The sequence below is a fragment of the Physella acuta genome, unplaced genomic scaffold, assembly GCF_028476545.2.
Source record: "Physella acuta isolate Inbredline_101_S28 unplaced genomic scaffold, ASM2847654v3 ptg000794l, whole genome shotgun sequence".
NCBI classification, from domain to species: Eukaryota; Metazoa; Mollusca; class Gastropoda; family Physidae; genus Physella; species Physella acuta.
The window spans coordinates 186864-207052 of record NW_026732312.1 but is presented as its reverse complement, the minus strand read 5'-3'; the positions used below and the strand labels follow the sequence as shown (position 1 = coordinate 207052).

Below are 20189 nucleotides of genomic sequence, written 5' to 3'. Positions count from 1 at the left end.
GCTTTAAAAAATTGCAATAAATGAATGGTCAAAGGGAAACAACCAAGAAAATAATTCACCACGTAGTTTGGCTACGGTTGCCTCGCTTAAAAATCGAGGGCTTTTTTTTGTTGTGTTATTAAATTTATTAAATTAAAATCTTGTCTTATACCACTGGCGTAGCGATGTCGGTTGTCACCCGGTGCGGCACTTAATGGTGTCACCCAGAGGCGTAGCGACCCTTCCCGGGGACAAACTTTCAAATTTTCGATTTGCATCCCCCCCCCCATCAAACTTTCGATTTGCACCCCCCCCCCCCTCAAGTTTTCTCTATATACTTTACTATTTTTTGCTTTGGTGTCACCCCCCTAAATGGTGTCATCCGGTGCGGTCCGCACCCCCCGCGCCCCCCCCTCGCTACGCCTCTGTTTTATACGTATTGAAGAGCATTCAAGTAGAGGTTAATAATCTCATATTTTTGTTAACTGCCTTATAATAGCCTCGGCTAAACTTCAAAGTGAAATAACTTCAATTATATTCCTTTTAACCATAGATATGCTATACAAAATAATCACTTTAGAATTCAAAGCGGTATAATTCTTACAAAAATTGGCAATGGTTTAACAAAAACACCACTTTCTTTTGTGGACTTTTTTCCGAAAAATTATGATTTAAAAAGTTATCATGGTCTTTATTTAGTTAAGTACAAATTAATTACCAAAAACTGTCTTTTGCTGGGGGGGGGGGGGGGGGAGGGCGTATAGGTTAAGGTGTAACGTCCAAAGTTTGACGTCTTTTGTTGATTATACCTTTATTGGGGAAAATTCTCATTTTTTGAAGCTTTAACAATGACTAAAAGTTGTGATCGTATTTGAAACTACTTATAATGAGTGTTAGGTACATAATTGTGTATTTCTAGTTTTTTTCGCCGATTTTTGTATCGGTTTTCCTCTTTGAGGTCTCAATGTTTCAAAAATTACAACAAATGTATGGTCAAAGGGAAAAAGCCATGAAAATTATTCACCATTTAGTTTGGCCAAGGTTGTCTCGCTTAAAAATCAGTTGGTACATTACTGTGTGTTTCTAGTTTTCTCGCTGATTTTTGTATTCCGCTTTGAATTTCGATGTTTCAAAAATATCATAAAAATTTATGGTCAAAGGGAAACAACCATGAAAAGTATTCACCATTTAGTTTGGTCAAGGTTGTCTCGCTTAAAAATCATTTGGGTTTTTTTGTTATTTTTTTTTATTTTTTATTTATTTATTTTTTTGTTGTTGTTGTTAAAGTTGCATAAATTAAACAAATACTTCATACATTTTGACGAGATTACAAATATTAATTTCATATTTTTGTTTATTTTATAAATACATAAAAGGCTTAATTTCAAGTTCATTTAAAATTATTTAAGCGAGATAACCTCGGCTAAACTACACAGTAAAATAATTTCATGTTTATTTCCCTTTGACCATACATTTGATCAATAAATTAATTTACAACTCAAAGCGGATAGTTCATACACATATTCACGATGGTTTAGTAAAAAGATGACTATCTTTCTTGTATTTTTGACAAACAATTAAGATTTCTTAATTAGGCCCCTAATTAAGAAAAACGTTATCGTAATTCTTTAGTAAAGTGTAATTTAACTATCAAAAACAGTTATTTTGATGGGTTAGTTGGGTTGGGGGGTGGGGGGGGGGGGGGTAGCTCATTGCTTGAGGTGTAACGTCATTTAGTGGTAATGTTGTTACAGGTGCAGCTTTATTTATTTTTTTATTGCCAATGCGCGACGTATTTTGTAGATGATACCTTTATTGGGGAAAATTCTTCGTTTTAAAGCTTTAACAATGACTAAAATATGAGATAGTATTTGAAATGTTCTTTATATAAATCTTTATGAAACTACTTACAATGAGCCTATGGTATTCTCCTTTGAATTTTGATGTTTCAAAAAATATATAAAATTTATAGTCAAAGGGAAACAACCATGAAAATGATTCACCATTTAGTTTGGCCAAGGTTGTCTCGCTTAAAAATAAGGTTGTTTTTTTGGGGGGGGGGGTGGGGGTAAAGTTAAATTTCTCAAATTACTTATTACAAAATTTAAAACCATGTGACAATCTTATATTTTTGTTAACTTTATGCTAATAAATAGTAATATTTTTATTTATTAATATCAATTTCAAAATCACTAAAAAAATATTTAAGTAAGGTAGTCTTGGTTAGACTACAAAGTGAAATAGTTTCATGTTTACTCCCCTTTGACCATACTTTTGCTCTATAAAATAATCATTTAACTGCATGTTAACTGCATAATAATTAATACAGATATTTGTATTTATTACTTTTTATTTCAAATATCTCTTTAAAAAAATTTAAGCGAGGTAACCTCGGCCAAACTACAAAGTGAAATAATTGTATGATTATTCCCCTTTGACCACAAATCTGCTTTATAAATTATTTCCTTTAAATTCAAAGCGGAATCACATGCAAAAATTAGAGAAAAACTCTAGGTGGTTTGCTGAACTACGCCTGCAGCTGTACCTACATATACACCAACATATACACCTACACCGACCGCCGAGTAACCGACTGAAAGACCGACCCACCCGCTGATCAAACCCACCTACGTTACTTCCCCTTTATATCTTTATGTCGCTGTCCGTCCGTTCGTCAGCACATCTAAATACCATGCAAATACTATTAATAAAATGAGAATTTACCTATAACTGAAAAATGATCACTCCAACTTTTTCAACATAAACATGCTAGATGATGAGCTCCTGCTATACCTTGCAGGAAATGCGATATTGGCGACTACAGTGTAGGAGAGACTGTTAAAAAAATTTTGGTCATGTTACAGTCACACATCGCCAAATTCTCCGCGATTTTGGCCTGGATTTAGTGTCGGATTCACTAACTAGAGTTCAGGGCTCCGACTTTTTCAATGGCCACCAAATATATTTTTTAACAGTGGAGAGCGAGAGAAACGCATAGACAGGCAGGTGGTGGGGGGGGGGGGGGGGGTCAACGACGGTCTATCCCCATTTTCACAGGAGGATCCCTTCATCAGCTGGCAGTTAGTTGTCTGTAGCCCCAGTACCTCACTCATGATGGTGTGAGGCCAATAGATTCAAAGGAGCTCTCCACGGCAAGAGTTTATTAAATAGCTGTATTTTTAACTTGTGTCTGGTCTATTCCATATCTCTGCTCCATTGTGTTGAAGACGTGAATTTTTATTCCAAGAGTAAAATCACTGCCACCAATGCAAACAAGGCATATGAATGTTTCCAGCTAGGTGTTTAAGAAACTAACAGGAACTGTATCATCACACAGAACTAAGAACTTAAACATTGAATCTGTGGCATGCCTTTTTTTTAACAAACTTTGAATTATACATGCTATTTGCATGATTGTTAAACACATTCATGGATTCAAAATCAAAGCAATAATAAGAAATAAACATAAATTTATTATATATATATTTATATATATATTATTTATATTATTTATATGTACAACCATATAAAAAATTATTCATACTTCGCTCATCCATACACACACATATAATACTGCTGGAACAATCCCTAGGACACATCCAGTAAATGCTGTACTTTTCAAATGCTTACTATTCAATTCTATGCAAAATACAAATGCTGATCATATTTTTAATGCAGGATTCAAAACAAATTTTGTATTCTGATAATTGTAAGGCTTGACTCAACAAACTAAATTTAACAGCCAACATTATTAAACTGATTAGACCAGCTGCTTCATAAATGCTCTTCTTCAGTAAAGAATGTAAACAACTATTTGTTGTACATCCTGGGTCAAAGTTCATCCTCCACCTTCTGCTCCTGGGTCCCCTCCACCTTCTGCTCCTGGGTCTCCTCCCCCTCCTCCTCACCGTCAGCTTTTTTAGTTTTTTCTTTCTCTTTCATGGCAAAGCTGAGAGAATCCTTGTCAAACTTGAGCAACATGATGCCAAGTTCTCCGTCAAATCTGTTTTTTGTGATCTGGAGAGAGATCACAATTTAAATGTCAATATGCATGTTATAGCTTAATTTTAAAATCTGGAGAATTTTTCTTAAATAATTTGAAATGAAAAATATTTTTGATAGAAACTTAAAACCCTATCAGTGATCAATGAAAACAACATTTACATTTCTAAAACTTGGGCTCTTCTACCCAGAGAAATTACACAAAGCTGGAGCAGTGCTGAACTCAACTGCAGTAAAAGCACACTTTACTTTCAACACATGCATTAAACAGTGACCATGTGCTTGAGTTAACAGTAACCCAAACCATAAAATGTTAGACTTTATCAAACTGTTGTAAGGCTCCCACTAAACAGTTATAAAAATGAAGTAAAAAATGTTATAACAATCAGCTAAAAATTTACTATAGCTTGTAAAAAAATATTCTACAAAACCTGAAGGTATTTTTTCCCCCTGACTGAAGTTAATCTTTTGTCTTGAAGAATCAGAACATTGTCGGCTTCCTGTGTGGCTTTGGCAGACCCAAACACAGAGGCTGTTGTTAGATCTTCTGTTTCCTTCTCCTGAAGGATTTTTTTAAAAAACATTGTAGTAACCAACACATCTAAACTTGACTCTTTCAGATAGGAATTATTTTCATGTTTTGAAGGAAGTATTCCATTTACTAGCATGTCCTTATATTAAAATGATAAGAACCACTGAGCCTGTAACTAAAAGTAAAGTTTCCCTTTCAAACCTGACGGTCTATGGGGCAAGTGAAGTAGAATTCACTTGTTTCTGTGACCTCGGCATATGAAGAAATAGTGTGGTCAGCACTATGCCCAGCCGCCTTTACTTTCCCTAACGTGAGTTAGGTACCCATCAGAGTTGGGTGGACTCAGGGACGGTCTACTGATTTGAACCGGGATTCGAACTCGAGACTTACGGGTTAGCAGTCCAGCTCTCTACCGCTAGACCACTCCGTCCCCTATATTAAAATGATAAGAACCACTGAGCATGTAACTAAAATCTCCCCAATATTATAATGATTAGAACCACTGAGACTAACCTGTCCCCTATATTAAAAAGATGAGGACCACTGGGACAGTGACAAGCATGTCCCCTATATTAAAATGATAAGAACCACTGAGCCTATGACTAACCTGTCCCCTATATTAAAAAGATGATGACCACTGAGCCTGTAAACTCACCTTCCTGGGGTGAATGACAAGTGTCACATGACAGTTCATGTTGGTGGCAAACTTGCGAAGTGCCGAAATCATCAGGTCCTGCTTGAGGAAACGGTCAGTCCACTCTGATCCTGAGACTCCCATCATGAACTGGAGGTTGTCCAAGATGACGTGTCCAATGTCATGGACATAGACAGCATGTGACATTGCCTGGACAGTTAAAACAAAAACCTAAGTATCTGCAGGCAGCTAAGTACATGAGAGGTAATCTTGCAGGATTTGGTTACTTTAGCTTTATAATTACATGCTTAATCTGATCTTTTAATCTCTGTGCATAGAAATTTTTGCTGCTGAAATTTAATGTATTTTATTATATTTTCTGGGTAAAATAAATAAAAATTTTTCAACAAAAGTAGCCTTTTCAACTGAACCATAAAGGGAATAGAAAGAAAAGAATTGTTTTAAATAAAGACTACCACAGACAAAAGAAGAATGTTTACCATGGAACAATATTATTTTGTGTGTGTTAATAAAGCTTACGGCTGCTAGCCAGAGGGTCACGAGTTCAAATCCTGGTCTCAAATCTGTAGGAATCCCTGAGTACACCCAGCTATAATGGGTACCTAACTCTATTAGGGAAACAAAACAGCTAGGCATGGTGCTGGCCACACTATCTCCTCTTATGTCAAGGTAATTGAAATATTAACTCTACTTGATCAAAAATTTGTAACCATCTAGTTTTTAAATATTCCCTAGATAGAAGATATCTAAGATGACTTACATCAATGACTTTCTTAACACTTTCTTGGCCATGAAAAGTCATAAAATACATAGGTAGGGTCTGGAACTGGTCAGCGTAGTGGTCAAAGAGTTCCAAATTCTTGGACAGGTTTTTACTGACCATAAGTGATAAACATAAAAACTTGTATTAGCATAAAAAATGTAGGTGTATGTTAAAAAAATAGTTTCCAGTCTCAAAGTGATCCTAGTATCAAATGAAATTTATCATCTTTTAAGGAATGACCTGGACATTGAGAAGATCATTAACACAAAGGGCACTGAGGTCTAGTGTACAAAAGATGGCCGGCCATTCACTGTCCACACAGTCTGTATTGGTTAAAAATGGCAAGCCACTGTTTTCTCCAACCACAATGGTTGTTGGGGGTCTACAGCTATTCAAATAACTAATACAAGAAACTGCTAGTTCATAGCAGATTAGTGGTGTGCCAAGAGTTGTGTTTAGACAGGTGTTGTGGTAAGACTGGTGTTGTGCTAAGATTGGTGTTGTGCTAAGACTGGTGATGTGCTAAGACTGGTGATGTGCTAAGATTGGTAAGGTGCTAAGACTGGTAAGGTGCTAAGTTTGATGTGCTAAGATTGGTGATGTGCTAATATTGGTGGTGTGTTAAGACTGGTAAGGTGCTAAGTTTGATGTGCTAAGACTTACAGAGCAAACTGTGTCAGCATGGTCTTGGCCAGCCTGGCGTTGTTGATTTCAAAACTTCCCCACAGCGTGTTCACCTGGGGGGGGGGGGGGGGGGAACAACTCATTTATACATAGGTGATTGGTGGCATCAGTTTACTTAGTCATGTAATACTTAGTCATGTAATACTTGGTCATGTAATACTTGGTCATGTAATACCCGTGGCATCAGTTTACTTAGTCATGTAATACTTGGTCATGTGGTGGCATCAGTTTACTTAGTCATGTTATACCTGATTGGTGTCTGGATAAAGGATTTTTTTAATGTTGCAAGTACCAATAGTTTCAGCACTAAATGTAATAATATACTTAAGAAAGTTATCAACCTCTAAATGTTGGTCAAACTCACCCCTTGTATGCAGAGATCCAGAGAGTAGTCACTAATAAAAGTTGTCTTTCCTGAGCCAGTTGGACCAGTGAAGACAGTTAGCTCCCCTCTTCTATGGCCCTTGAGGAGTTTGTTCAGTAGAGGATATCTTTTCCACTGTCAAAAATGTGGTAAAAATACTTGAAACTAAACACAAACTTAAGAAAACATAACATAAACAGAATACACACAAACCAAACATACAACACACACTGAGAGTCTCATGTGTACACACGCCAGTACACAGAACACGCCACACTTATTGGACAGTTACCTTGACCCCTGCGACCTGCTCAGAGTGGATCATCTGAGACCAGACCTCCTGGCGGAGCTGTGCGAAGTTCACAATGGAGTCATGGCTGATTGGCCGGGCCTTGTTTAAAACATTGGAGAGTTTTAGCCCCTGGGTTAGCGCAGTTGCTGGCCCTGGCTCTTCCACACTAGGCCTAGACGACGGTCAAATTACAGGCTGTAGTTTGTGCTCATGTTTTAATCATACTATAGTTATATGGAGGAACCAGATTTCCTTAGGTTTCTAGATTTCAAAATTAAATTTAAAAATTATCTAAATAAATACCATAACAAATTCGAGTTCACTGAAAAATGAAACTTGTCTAACCTGATGATATGACATCTTTTACTGTTCAATTTTTTAGAAAAAAGTTTCGCCATCTCCCAGGCTCGTACATCATCCCCAAACCACAAGACAACTGTCTTAAACCTTTCTAGACTTGGCAACGCCTGGATCACAGGATAAAAACAGATTAGTAGTTTAACAGCAATCCAATCAACACCATCTAGTAATTAATTTATGACAGAACTGAAATTTGAATGGTAACCATGGAAGTTTGAGTGAAACAACTGAGCCTGCAAACAGCCCCTTACCTCTTGGGGTAGTGAACTATAACCTCTGGGTAAAGATATCGCAGGCTTTTTTGTCTCTTGGTACACCGCCATGGCATCAAACTCTGTGCTGGTCAAGATGACCTCCGTAGCAGCCGCTGGGACTATATCCAGCCCAAATAAGCTAACTGGCCCTGTCCTACAAATATAAAGTCTGATACAGTTAACAGTTTAATCAAATAAGCTAACTGGCCCTGTCCTACAAATATAAAGTCTGATACAGTTAACAGTTTAATCAAATAAGCTAACTGGCCCTGTCCTACAAATATAAAGTCTGATACAGTTAACAGTTTAATCAAATAAGCTAACTGGCCCTGTCCTACAAATATAAAGTCTGATACAGTTAACAGTTTAATCAAATAAGCTAACTGGCCCTGTCCTACAAATATAAAGTCTGATACAGTTAACAGTTTAATCAAATAAGCTAACTGGCCCTGTCCTACAAATGTAAAGTGTGATACAGTTAACAGTTTAATCAAATTAACAGCTTTTAGTACTGCGCATTTAAAATGAGATATTAAGTCAAAGAGCCAGTTTGGTACTGTTTAAACTGCCAAAAATAAACATGCAAAATGAAAAGCAACTAACATCACCTAAATGTATGCATGAAGAAATAGCAACTATAATCTTTAATAAGTTGAGCAAAAAGGACGACATTAAATTTAGTACCTAGCAATGTAAGCTGATATAAAGTAAGAGTGTGATTTATTTTTAACAAATTATTTCAAATTTTTACATATATTTAAAATGTGTAGGCTCTGAATTAATAAGGAAAGATTGAATCAAACAGTATTACGATCAAAAAATTTCATTTTTAAAACCTAAAAACTGTGTTTAATTTTTAGTTATGTTCAGAGCACATGAAATCCTAGTCCTGATCAAGCTACTTACCTTGGGGTATAGCTTTCTCTTACACTTGTCTGCTCCTCATCAGTGTGGCTATGGAGTGAGAGTTTTTTAAAGCCAGTCAATGTGTTGTTGACCATATAAGGAAGCAACACATATTCATTCTTGGGGTCACATCTGACGTTATATTTATCCAGGGTAGAGACACTGAGGTTCTGAAATAATTCGTTTGAGAACAGTATGTCAGTTTTGTATGTTAACAGTACATAGGTATAAATTTTACACTACTTTAACTACTAAGCATAGCTTATACTAAGTTATACAAAGCATTCAGTTTTACAAGAGTAATACGTCTCTAGGCTGATGAAAAAAAGCAATCACATTTTTTTTATATTTGACTTAAACATTAAATAAAATTTTAAGTACCATGTAAGTTCTGATAGTTCTTAGGGTAGGTGTAGTAGAGTACATCTATTTTATATTGTGTCATGTAAAGTGCTTATGTGGTCAGCACTATGTACATAAGTCTTTAATTTCCGTGAGCCAGGTACTCATCAGTGCTGGGTGGACACAAGGATGACCTACGGACTCAAATTCTAGAACAGGCTCCAACATTTATGTGTGCTCTACCATGTGGATCCTCCGATCTATTTAATAATTTTATTACAAACCTCTATCTAATGCTCCGATCTATTTAATAATTGAATTACAAACCTCTAGATTAAAAGTTTCCAGCAGCTTGGCTGCCAGGTTCTGATCTAATGAACCAAATAGTTGTGTGTTTTGCCAGCTGTCTTTGGCCTGTGTAGCTTCAGCAACGTAAGGCTTGACAGTCTCTAGGTCTTTAAAACAATCAAATGTTGATCTTCAAGAGATGACAAAAATACACAATTAGATGTTGATCTTCAAAAAAGGTCACAAAATCAAAGGATGATAAGCGGAGACAAACATCTAGACTTGTTAAGTTTCTTTAGCTCAATCTAGAAAAACAAATTGGGCAAACACTTAAATTGACGCAATTTTTAACAGACTTTTATCAAATAAACATTTGTGTATGTTTTAATACCTTACTGTTTTTTTAAAAGGTCTTTAAATATATTTAAAACGGAGTTATATTTTATAAAAAGATTTTACTTGTACTAAAATTTAGGACTTGTGATATGGCATCTGGGAAAAGGCCTAACAACAAAGTAAGACTAGTAATTGTGACAGTAAAGAACTTACTTCCTTTTTTGTGTCTTGAGCTGGAGGAGGTTGTCTTGTAGATCAGCCCATAACCCCTGCTTGTTGCAGTGTTCACACACAAAATGCCCTGGAGAAGTAACGCAGAAATAATGTTGTCAGACTCATTACAGGTAGAGTAAGTGATATGGACAAAACTTTTTCACATTATATACAGCATGGAATGTCAATTTGTTCTTACAGTAGTTATTATGATACATTTGTAAGTTGGCTAACACTAGGCTACAGTTGCAGCAAAAAGAAGTTACCTGAGATATTGTTTATGAACAGGTTGTCAGTTTTACTGGCAGGTGAAGTCTTTGAGATCTTGGGACACTGAGTGATGAGGGATGTGTGGCCTTGTTCAACTTTCATCTTTAAATCTAGGAGCACCTAGCGATTAAAATTTGTGCACATCATATATGAGCCTTCAAAGTATTACTCAAAGAAACTTTACATTACCTTTTGAAGTCATCTCTGTGGAAAGTAGCAAGCACATCACATTTTTTGTCAAATGTTAAAAAGCAATTTTTAAAACAAACTTTGCTTGATCAGCAATATTATTTAACAATTAACTTTAGTTAATTATCTCATAAACCTGGCAAATTTCGAACAACACTTTTTCAACAAACTTTGTTTGCAGATACTTTGTCGTGTAAAATCATGTTCATGTTGTTCCAAGCATCCTAATAATTTACCTTCATTTCTAATAGAAAACTAACAATATAACACCTGAAATGTTTGGGACAGAGACCACAAGTGACAAACTCAAATTGTAACATGAGCTAGATTCAATAAACTTTTAATTTCTCTAGCAGACTAAATTATGGAAAATAAAACAATACAATGTACATACGAGGTTAAATAAAAAAAGTTAGCAGTTTTTTTTACATCTCACCTGCTGCACAAGGCTTGAGGATACATTGTTACTATTCTCTGCTTCTTTTGTAAAGGAACGCCATCTCTGTTTGCACCATGTCATAGACGAACAATATTTGGAAATGTTCCTAAACTTTGAATGCATTACTTCCATTGTAAATGAATATTTTAAAATTGTTTCTACAATTCTTATGTATCACAGACTGTTTCAGAGTTCTCATAATTTTTCTATCTCCATTATGATTATAATAAGTCTATGTTTGCCATCATAAACATTTCATAGACCCAAAAGGTGTCCTGAAAAAAAAAAAAATCATGTGTGCGAAATGATATGATATTTATCTATAGTTTTCTATAGGCCACAAGCATTTATAAATACTGCAGGTAGGCCTAGTAAAAATAATAATGCAGGATCTGTAGTAATAATTTAGACCCCACCGTCACAAACACCAGTGAACACTGTGTGTGTGGTATGTGACCTGACCTATTTTATTGTCTTCAGTTTATAATTATTATTATATTTAACTCAACTCAACAAGGCTGGTAAAGGCCACACTAGCTAGAGGTTTGTTCTGCTAGGGATACAAAGGGTCAACTCAAAATTATTAATTTCAGTCATCAGTGTAAAGTTAAAGACTAAAGTGAACTGTAAAGTAAAGTACTGTATTGTAACTGTAAACTAAACTTTGTAAAGTAAGTTTGAACATAGATCTGTCCGGGATTCAATGGGTCGATTCTAAATATTATCCATTTCTTTAATATAGTATTACTATTAGGACTATTATTATTATTAGGCCTTAGTTAGGTCTAGAAGTTAGTAGTAAAGTTTTTAAAGTAGTAGTACTACTAGTTAGTAGTAGTAGTACTACAAACTTAGTAGTTACTAGACTAGATCTAGATCTAAGTACTAAACTTTAAACTAAGTTAAACAAAAGTAGATTCTAATTCTAGATCTAGGTTATTGTTGTGTTGTTGTTTTTTTATTAATAAACTTCTTGAATGAAAAGTTATTCTGATTGCATCAATGTCTAGTTGCATCATTTAATAGTTTAATTCAATGTGAGTTCTAAAGTAAAGTAATTTAAAAAGTTAGGTCTACACTTAGTATACTATTACTAAACTATTCTAATCTAATTTTAACTAAACTTTTAACTTTTACTGCGCAGTCACACTTGCGTGACTAAGTACTAGATCTAGATCTAGATCTAGAATCTAGATTCTAAGTAGTGACAAGCATTATAAAACAAAAATGTTGCGTGTTTATTTGCTTTAGAATACTATAAACCTGTGGTTTTGCATAGTGAGAGTCACAAAAATCTACGAATTATCTCTCTATTCTGTTATTATCCTCGTAAACCAAGTTCAACACCAGAAAGGCGATTGTTTTTAATTTTGTTGACGAAGCGTGCAGTTTGTAAAAGGTTACAGCAAAATTTCGCTCGCTTTACGTGAAGAAAAATTATTGTAGTGATTTCCCTTAGATTTTCAAAGTTATATTATTATTTCGCAAGATTTTAAATCAAACGAAACTAAAATAAATGGGGGCTAAATAAACGTATTTTAAAAGTATAGATCTAGATCTAGTTGTAAAAGCTTTGCTTTGGTCCTTCCAAAAGATCTTGGTTATTATTGCCGAAAGAAAACTATGTAGTATGACGTCACGCTTTTTTACGCCCCTCCCCAGCGTGACAAAAGCAAAACTCCCGCCCCCCTAAGTCTACAAGGATCAACAGAGTAAATTAGTGTAAACTTACATAGTTATTTCCCTTTTGTATACATAGTCTATTTTAATGATTAGTTTGATATCTAACAATTGGATTTAAAAATTAGGTTGTATGCGTTGTTGATAACTATATTTAAAAACAATACTGCTCTACCTACCAACCACAGCAAATATTTTTATTTCAACAAAGAAAACAAAATTATAATCTTTGCTATTTTTAAGCAATAAAATTACAGTAAATCACCAGAAAAATTTAAGCAGGAGGTGGGTATAGAGATGCTTGTTAAATTTCTCTATTGATGAGTTTCATATAAATAATAAAAAGAAAGGCATGCAGCCCATCAAGCAAGAGTTGGAAGAGCTGAAAGAAACTTTTGAGCCTAACATAAAAATATACTTGATAAATCAGTCATCTATCGATTCAACCCTTCCACACCACCCCCCCCCCCCCCCCAGCCTTTTCACTAACCACCTCTGTGATCTAAATTGTCTACACAACTAGTGTCTCAGTTGCCTTTTTCAACAATAGTAATGTTACACTATTCTAAAATAGCTTTTTTTTCTGTACTAATTGCTAAAAATGGAAAAAGTATGAATGCAATAAAAGTTAGTGTGAGGAAAAGCCTTCAATATTTGCAGTTAGTTGTATTTTTTATTTTGGAAGTAACTTTAAAAACCCATAGATTTTAAAGTCATAAATTGATCAACACAATAAAGGTTTTAAAAATGTATTGGCTTTTGTACAGTTACAGTCATATGTATAATCAACTATAACACTATTTTAAATCATAAATGCCTTCAAAAGCAATATAAAAATCTATTAAAAATTACATCAATCACAAATAAAATCAAAGAAATATTTTGACGTTTGATCAGACAACAAATTCATCACAGATATTTTGGAAGTAACTTTGTATGTAACGTTTTAACAACAGTTGTTTTCAGTCACTCAATACAATAAATTTTATGTCTGTTTGCCGTAGGGTTGATCAAAATCATCATCTTGTAGGGCAGACAGAAAATCCCTGGTGAAGAAATGCAATGAAATAAGAAAAAAATAAAGTGGCTGAATGAGCTGTATATAAGATATGGAAATGAAATAGTTTTTCAAGTCTATGATAATTTACAAAATGTATATTTTGTTCATATATATATAAATTAAAATGTTTAAACAAAAAGATATGAAAAATCAGATATGTACCTACAGAAAATATATAAACTGATAAAGACAATAGCTTGTTGTATAAAACACAGTTGTTGCAAAAGTCGCGTACGGCAAGGAAACTAATGTTTATAATCTTCAAAATATATATTGCGGATTGTTTGCATTGCTTTGGAACTTAATAGACCACTCAAGGGCTTAAATATAAAAAAATAAATTAGTTTTTTTTTCTCAGCTGATATTTTATTCTCAGAAATAGGATTACAATTAGCCAGCAAGTCACAATATTTTGTGAAAATTACTTTCATACAACACCTAACCAGATAAACATGGCATCAAGAGTAGAGGGCGCAGCTGCAGTTAAGTCATGCAGTCAAAAATGTGATGGAACAGTCTCTCAAATGAATTACAGATTATACAGAATTTCATTGTATGAACATAGTTTTGTATAGCTCTTCAATAACTAACTTGAAACAAACTTAAACTCACCCAAGTTGAGAGCTCTGTTTTTTCTGACTGGGTTGTGAACTGGCAGGCACAGCTGCAAGCTGGCGTTCTGGCAAAAATGAGCAGAAAAACTTCAAATATTTTAACAATAAAATGTTGAAGAATATTGTTCATTTAATTCTTTGGACTATGGCAGGATTTAAATAATGATGGGAATTTTCACCAATCTCTCTCCCGTCATTGAAGTAAATGCCTTATAACAACATCCACATGAACAATTATATTTAGAACAATGCGGTGGATCTCACCAGGGAATATACTCTGTATCTGCCTTGTCTGGCCACGTTGGTTAGACGTCTGTAAAACTGTTTTCTCCAGGAGTCCTGAGATCTTGTTGATCTGTCTTTCATACCTGTCTGGTCCAGAACTTTCTGCTGACCTGACCTTTGTCTGATGGGTTTGGGGCGCATCAGTAAGTACTTTTTCAGAACTAGCCTGGATGGAAGCAAATTAGAGAAAAACACTTAGCTAACTTTGCAGTTTAGCAGTTTAAAAACTGGAGTCAGATGACACCCAAGATAAGGGTTTCTTTTATGCTTCTCTCTACACTGGGGGAGCACTCCAGCATACCCCCCCCCCTACCCGGACAAAGAAGCAAAAAAAAAAAAAAATTACCCCTCCCCAGAAAAAAATTATCTAAAAGGTAACAAGCAAGTTAGCCAACTTTACTGACCTGTGTGGAAACTATTGGTTCAAACATTTCTGAAAAATCTGTTTTCATCATATACTCCACAGCAGCTTTAAAGGAAACCAAGCAAAACCTAGTAAAAATAAAAGGTTTGGAGTTAACAAACTTTACAACACTTCATTCATATTTCTATTAACAAAGTTTTAAAAGGATAGGATGGTGGGCTTGACTCCAAAAATCTTTAACTATTTACAAATTAGTTTTAAAATGTCATTGATCAAACCAGCCTAATGTAACACACTTACCCTAAGTTATCTAGATCAGTTGAGACCCACATGAAGTGTTCCATATAAAACATGTCACTATGTAGATATCTACATTTGGCTTTAGCAATAACTGTCACCTAATGATTGTCAGTAATTAGAACTCAATAATATTAATTTTATCAATGTATAGTGATGATCTAATGATTATGAATATATTACCAAAAAGTTCTAAATATAAAATAGTTAATAAATAAACTAATTACCAGGATAGGAAGAAGATCATCAGAAGTGATACATGCTTGATCAGCTAAAATGATAAAAATATTACATTACACATTTTAATTTCTTTTAAAAACTATCTGGATTCATTTTTAATTATTTTAAGGAAATTAAACCAAACAAAAGGATTTATAACAATAATGTTGTATAGAAATAGATTTCTCATAGAAATGATTTACAAACTTACTTTTTGAGGAACCATGCTCATATTTTTTTCATCAGCAGAACTTTTTCAATAAAAAACAGAATATGAGATATTAATATTTTACAAAACAAAACTTACTAGGCTGGATGGCTTGAAGCAGCTCAATGCCTTCATTTATAAATGCTGTTATACTCTCTGTTATATTGTCCTGGAGTTAAATTTTTTTTAGATATTTTTTTAAAAAGTTCAATTTTTTAAATATTGCACAATACACAAGGCATTATCTCAGTCCACAAATATTCAACTAAGCACAAAGTTTTTAAATTCCTGTCTAAATAATTTGCCTGAATTTAAGAAACATAATTAAAGCACAACTCAGGCATTGTTATAACAATAGAATTGCCAGAATTGAACACTTAATCAGCTGAATTAAATAGTGACATACTATCAACATAACAGGTTGTAATCACACACACACACTACAAGTTATAAAACCTAAGTCATAAAGTCAATTAAAAAACTATGCAGGTATTAACCTACTATAGTGCACTTCAGGCAGGTCAGCTTCTCTCTAGGTGTGTGTAATGAAGGCAGCCTGGACAGTTCATCTATCTAAAAAATACAATTAAGGTCATTTTTAGATAAGGTAAAGCTCAGCTGTTTCTGTTACTTTATCAAGACATTTTTTATAGACTCTATATCTATATGTATTATAAAATAGACATTTTTTAAAAAGATTTAAAAAATACAATATAATATTTGAGTGTTTTTTTTATATTTTGATAGATAAGAGCCTATTTAACTATTGTGGGTGTAGTGAAAGAAATCAACTTACAGCAGATGGAAGAGGACAACAGAACTCTTTACGAACTCCCATTTCATGTGCTCTTATTTGCTGAATTCTCTCACACTTAGCAAACAGACTTTGATCTTTCACCAAAAGATGTTCTTGTATAACAGCAAACGTTTTCTCATACACAGCATTCATTATGAAGCTGTGGTGTAATAAATGTTAATTTTTCAGTAGATCACAAGGAATTATTTAGTGAATGTAACAAACAAGAAATGGTACACAACCTTTCTATAGACCCAGCTATCGCCTCCTTGAGTTTCACATCAGAATTCATTGGGGCCTTTAATTTAGATATCATTTCCTGGAATGCAGGATTAAGAAAAAAAGATAAAAACTTAAAACTATTGAACTTTATTTTTAATTGAACATGTGCACGTTCATGTATTTAGGACATTCACCTTGAGAGCTTTGTATGTCATGTCTTTGAGCCTGTTGGCAGCATCGTCTAGATAGTCTGGCAGCACCATGTAATGCTTCAGGAAATGTTTGATGTCCAGTTGCAATCTGTCTAGAACCTGCAAACAGCAAGCAAAAAAATTTTGAAATTTTTTGTAGCACAATAACATAGTAAAAATTATATTTTAGCTTTGTATTTGATCACCATCTGCATGACAAAATGCCAACTTGGTTTAGAACCTCATTATTTTAAATTTTACCTCTTTGAATTCTGCAAAACTGTATAAAAATGATTCACAGCTGGAAAATAGAAAAATGTGTTGCCTGTTGGTGTATATTTTTTAAAGTGTAGAATAATTTTTATAATAGCAGAATTACATGAACTAAATGTTTTTAATAATAATAATAACCAATTGAATCAATCCACATAATCACTCGGCTTACAGGGAAGTAAGTTAAGAAAAATTAAATGAAGGTTCTTACTCAGTAACTGACAATTTGGGTTTGTAAAGATTATTTTCTTGTGTTTTGACAGCAGAATCTTTTTTGAACTGAAAAATAAAATGTTATGCTGACATAGAAAATAATGGAATTTTTTAGACCTAATTTACAAATTTGCAAAACTTAATCAACCAAGTGACTGACGGGTCATCTGATTTCTAATTGGTCAGTTGGATTTGACCAAAGCAATGCATAAACTACTTATAGCTGCACCACATTTGAATTATGAAAGTTATCATTTAAAAATTCAAATCTTTATGAGAAAGAGAGTTACCAAAATTAATACTAATAGGAAGCATAAGAAATTCCAATTAGTTTAGCAAACACAAAAACAAAGAAAGAAAAATAGAAATATACATACATATATTTGAATTAATGAAAGGACAGAAATTTCATACCAGTAGCTTATATCATGCCTATATTTATAAATAACTTACAATAAATTTAGTGTCCAAAGGTTGTGAGAGGATAAGAATCTTGTATTGTTTATACTCCTGTTTACATTGGGGAAAAAATTGTTATAATGGCTGTTTTGTAATATTGCTAAATTGTGTTTCAATTTGATAAAAGTATTAAGGTATTGCTTAATTCCAATGCCAACAAACTATTAGCATTTATTTCAAACAAGATATCAGGCCAAATACCTTATTATAAGCCAGCTCCTCACCCAGTATCTCTACATCAGCAATTTCAGAAAAACCTGAAAAATTTTAATTGTTATATTCTAAATTAATAAACAAAATAAAAATGATTTAATTGATTATTTTAATAATATACATTTTTTAAATAAAATAATTTATTTTAAACTAAGCCTTAAAAGTATTAATATAAAGTTGTTAAAAATATGTTTCAAATATTAATGAGCAAAAATCAAATTTTTAACTTTACTCTGATGTACCTTGAAGAGTGGTAAAACACCTCCCATCATCTGACAGACTCAGCATTTTGTTATTCGAAGCATGGGTTGTCAAATATTGACTATTAAAAAAACAAAACCTACTTGTTTTTTTATTATTATTATCAAGGCAAAAAGTGTTACAAAGATACAACAATACCCAACAATTGATATTAAAAAACCTAAATGAATGTATGCTAAACATTAGTGATTTAAAATTGAAGTTTTTAAAAGTCTCAAGTATTCACAATACTTTAGCTGCTTACTATCAAGAGCTTACCCTTTAAAATATGGAGAGGGACGGAGAATATGAGTATCTGAAATTTAAAAAATAGTTTTCAATTTAACAGGTATAATCACCATTAAACAAAAAAATTAAATTTAAAAAACTGGGTAAACCATTTTCAAAATTAATATTTCCAAAGTAAAGCACAAGTAGTTTATGTTCATACATTGCAATTGAATACCTTGGATAGTATTTTTTTGTTAAACCTTTAAGTATTACTTACATGACTTTCTAAGAAATTAGGATAAAAGCAATTACAGTAGAACAAACATACTACAATGAAAGATAAAATACATGTAATTTAAAAGGGGGAAAACAATAAGTATATTAACAATTGTGAGCTAAAGCTACTAACCAACAAAATCTGTGTTGATAACAGGGTTAGGAATTGACTTAGACTGTGGAATACACAGCAAGTAGCAATTCTCAAGGGCCTGGTCATACTGGTAAGTGAACCTGTTCTGTGGAGAACAATCTGACAGTGGGATCTCAGCAAGACAACTAAAGGGGATTACAACTGACAAGGTATGTTTAACAATTACAATTTATTTCAATTAAGTTACTATGTAAATCAGTGTTCTATTTAAATTTCTATTAGAGCACAAATAAAAAAGCATTATTTAAGTTATAAGAGGAAGAGTTAAAAGTGAAGTTCAAGAATATATAATGGTTTACCTGTAATGCTTTATAAAATGGATTCACTTCTAGTTCGTCTAACTCACTGTCCATGATTGATGGTTATGTTTAGACTTTAGCATCCACCACTTTTGGTGGTCTGTAAGATCTTTTGGGTTAAAAATTCCAGCTGGTTTTATACTTCAATATTCTAAAATTATTTCCTGATGGAGAAAATATTTTAGAATTATAAAGTAGAAATTAAAGAAAGGGCTAGTTATAAAAGAAATAACTAGTTAGCTAGGCTAAATCTGCTAATGTTAGAAAGGTCAGGTTAAAATAAATAAAAATTAACAATTAGGCCTATTTCCTTATTTAGATTTAAACCCATGTTTCCCCATGAACCATCCAAATAGCAACTAGATCTACTAGATTATAAGAAGCAGTTTAAGTTTAACATTCATAACAATCATTAAAATGTGAACCTGTTACCAGTGTACCTACCGCCCCTCTCTGTCTGCTTAAAAAATGAAGTAAAAAAAAAAAAAATAAAGGAATTATGATACAGGATTTAGTAGCCTAAAATTCAAAATAACTATAATTTCGATTAGTAACTAGAAATCTAGACCTTGTACTAAACGTTTGGCTACCCCAAACAAAACAAAAATAAAAAGGACTAGATTTCTAGATCTAGATCTAGATGTAGAGATAGCCGCTAGCGGCTATTGTACCTTACTTTTGTTATGTTTTTCCCCAGGAACAATAACTCTAAATGCAATTTGCCAGATACAAATGTTAAATAGTATGTTGAATTGTTGATTAAATTAGTATAGACCTACTTCAAACTTTAAATTAATTAACTCAGTTGCATTTGACGGAATATCTCCATACTCTTTTATCATGGCATGTTGTAGTGAATATAATTTTGCATAATTGAACTACATATCGTCCAGATAGTGTCTTCTTTTTAAATTTTGCCTAAAAGGATGTTTTTTCATATTTTCTATTGGACTATAGACCTAGTCATCAGCCTAAAAAATTTGAATATTTGAAATGTTCTACCCCCCCCCGCAAGATTTCGATTTGC

General features: G+C 33.3%; 2 protein-coding genes across 4 annotated transcripts; both read right to left on the bottom strand.

The window, feature by feature from the left end:
* Positions 1–3504: 3504 nt before the first annotated feature.
* LOC131951008 (twinkle mtDNA helicase) lies at positions 3505–12281 on the bottom strand. The gene is made up of 15 exons (XM_059313253.1): positions 12132–12281; positions 10866–11143; positions 10237–10360; positions 9971–10058; positions 9461–9611; positions 8792–8961; positions 7883–8039; positions 7617–7738; positions 7272–7443; positions 6980–7114; positions 6595–6668; positions 5929–6043; positions 5169–5357; positions 4413–4541; positions 3505–3996 (listed from the first exon to the last, which is right to left on the bottom strand). Exons 2-15 carry the CDS (start codon positions 10998–11000, stop codon positions 3811–3813), a joined length of 1947 nt encoding a protein of 648 aa, XP_059169236.1. The 5' UTR covers positions 11001–11143; positions 12132–12281; the 3' UTR covers positions 3505–3810.
* A 1025-nt stretch (positions 12282–13306) lies between these two features.
* LOC131951013 (ankyrin repeat domain-containing protein 27) lies at positions 13307–19852 on the bottom strand. Of its 3 annotated transcripts, none has more exons than XM_059313267.1 (20): positions 19834–19852; positions 19163–19326; positions 18843–18948; positions 18482–18518; positions 18205–18284; positions 17951–18006; positions 17744–17800; positions 17289–17356; positions 17066–17105; positions 16808–16924; positions 16634–16710; positions 16392–16551; positions 16097–16168; positions 15695–15764; positions 15396–15439; positions 15172–15269; positions 14912–14999; positions 14487–14673; positions 14221–14287; positions 13307–13594 (listed from the first exon to the last, which is right to left on the bottom strand). In XM_059313267.1, exons 2-20 carry the CDS (start codon positions 19214–19216, stop codon positions 13534–13536), a joined length of 1539 nt encoding a protein of 512 aa, XP_059169250.1. In that variant the 5' UTR covers positions 19217–19326; positions 19834–19852; the 3' UTR covers positions 13307–13533. The 3 variants fall into 3 exon arrangements, with proteins under 3 accessions (XP_059169250.1, XP_059169249.1, XP_059169251.1); XM_059313266.1 differs by lacking the exon at positions 19834–19852 and adding an exon at positions 19607–19762; XM_059313268.1 differs by lacking the exon at positions 19834–19852 and adding an exon at positions 19607–19760 and having other exon boundaries at positions 18843–18943.
* Positions 19853–20189: the final 337 nt, after the last annotated feature.

Bases quoted from the DNA above. Each gene is read 5' to 3' on its own strand.
- LOC131951008 (XM_059313253.1), bottom strand. From the start codon at position 11,000: ATGGAAGTAATGCATTCAAAGTTTAGGAACATTTCCAAATATTGTTCG. The intron at 10,059-10,236 runs GTAACTTCTTTT...TTACTTCTCCAG, and splicing joins GTTCATAAACAATATCTCAG to GGCATTTTGTGTGTGAACAC. The intron at 7,115-7,271 runs GTAACTGTCCAA...CATTTTTGACAG, and splicing joins AGCAGGTCGCAGGGGTCAAG to TGGAAAAGATATCCTCTACT.
- LOC131951013 (XM_059313267.1), bottom strand. From the start codon at position 19,216: ATGGACAGTGAGTTAGACGAACTAGAAGTGAATCCATTTTATAAAGCA. The intron at 17,357-17,743 runs GTAAGTTATTTA...TTTATTTTTCAG, and splicing joins CTTTGGACACTAAATTTATT to TTCAAAAAAGATTCTGCTGT. The intron at 17,106-17,288 runs GTAAGAACCTTC...TCTATTTTCCAG, and splicing joins CCCAAATTGTCAGTTACTGA to CTGTGAATCATTTTTATACA.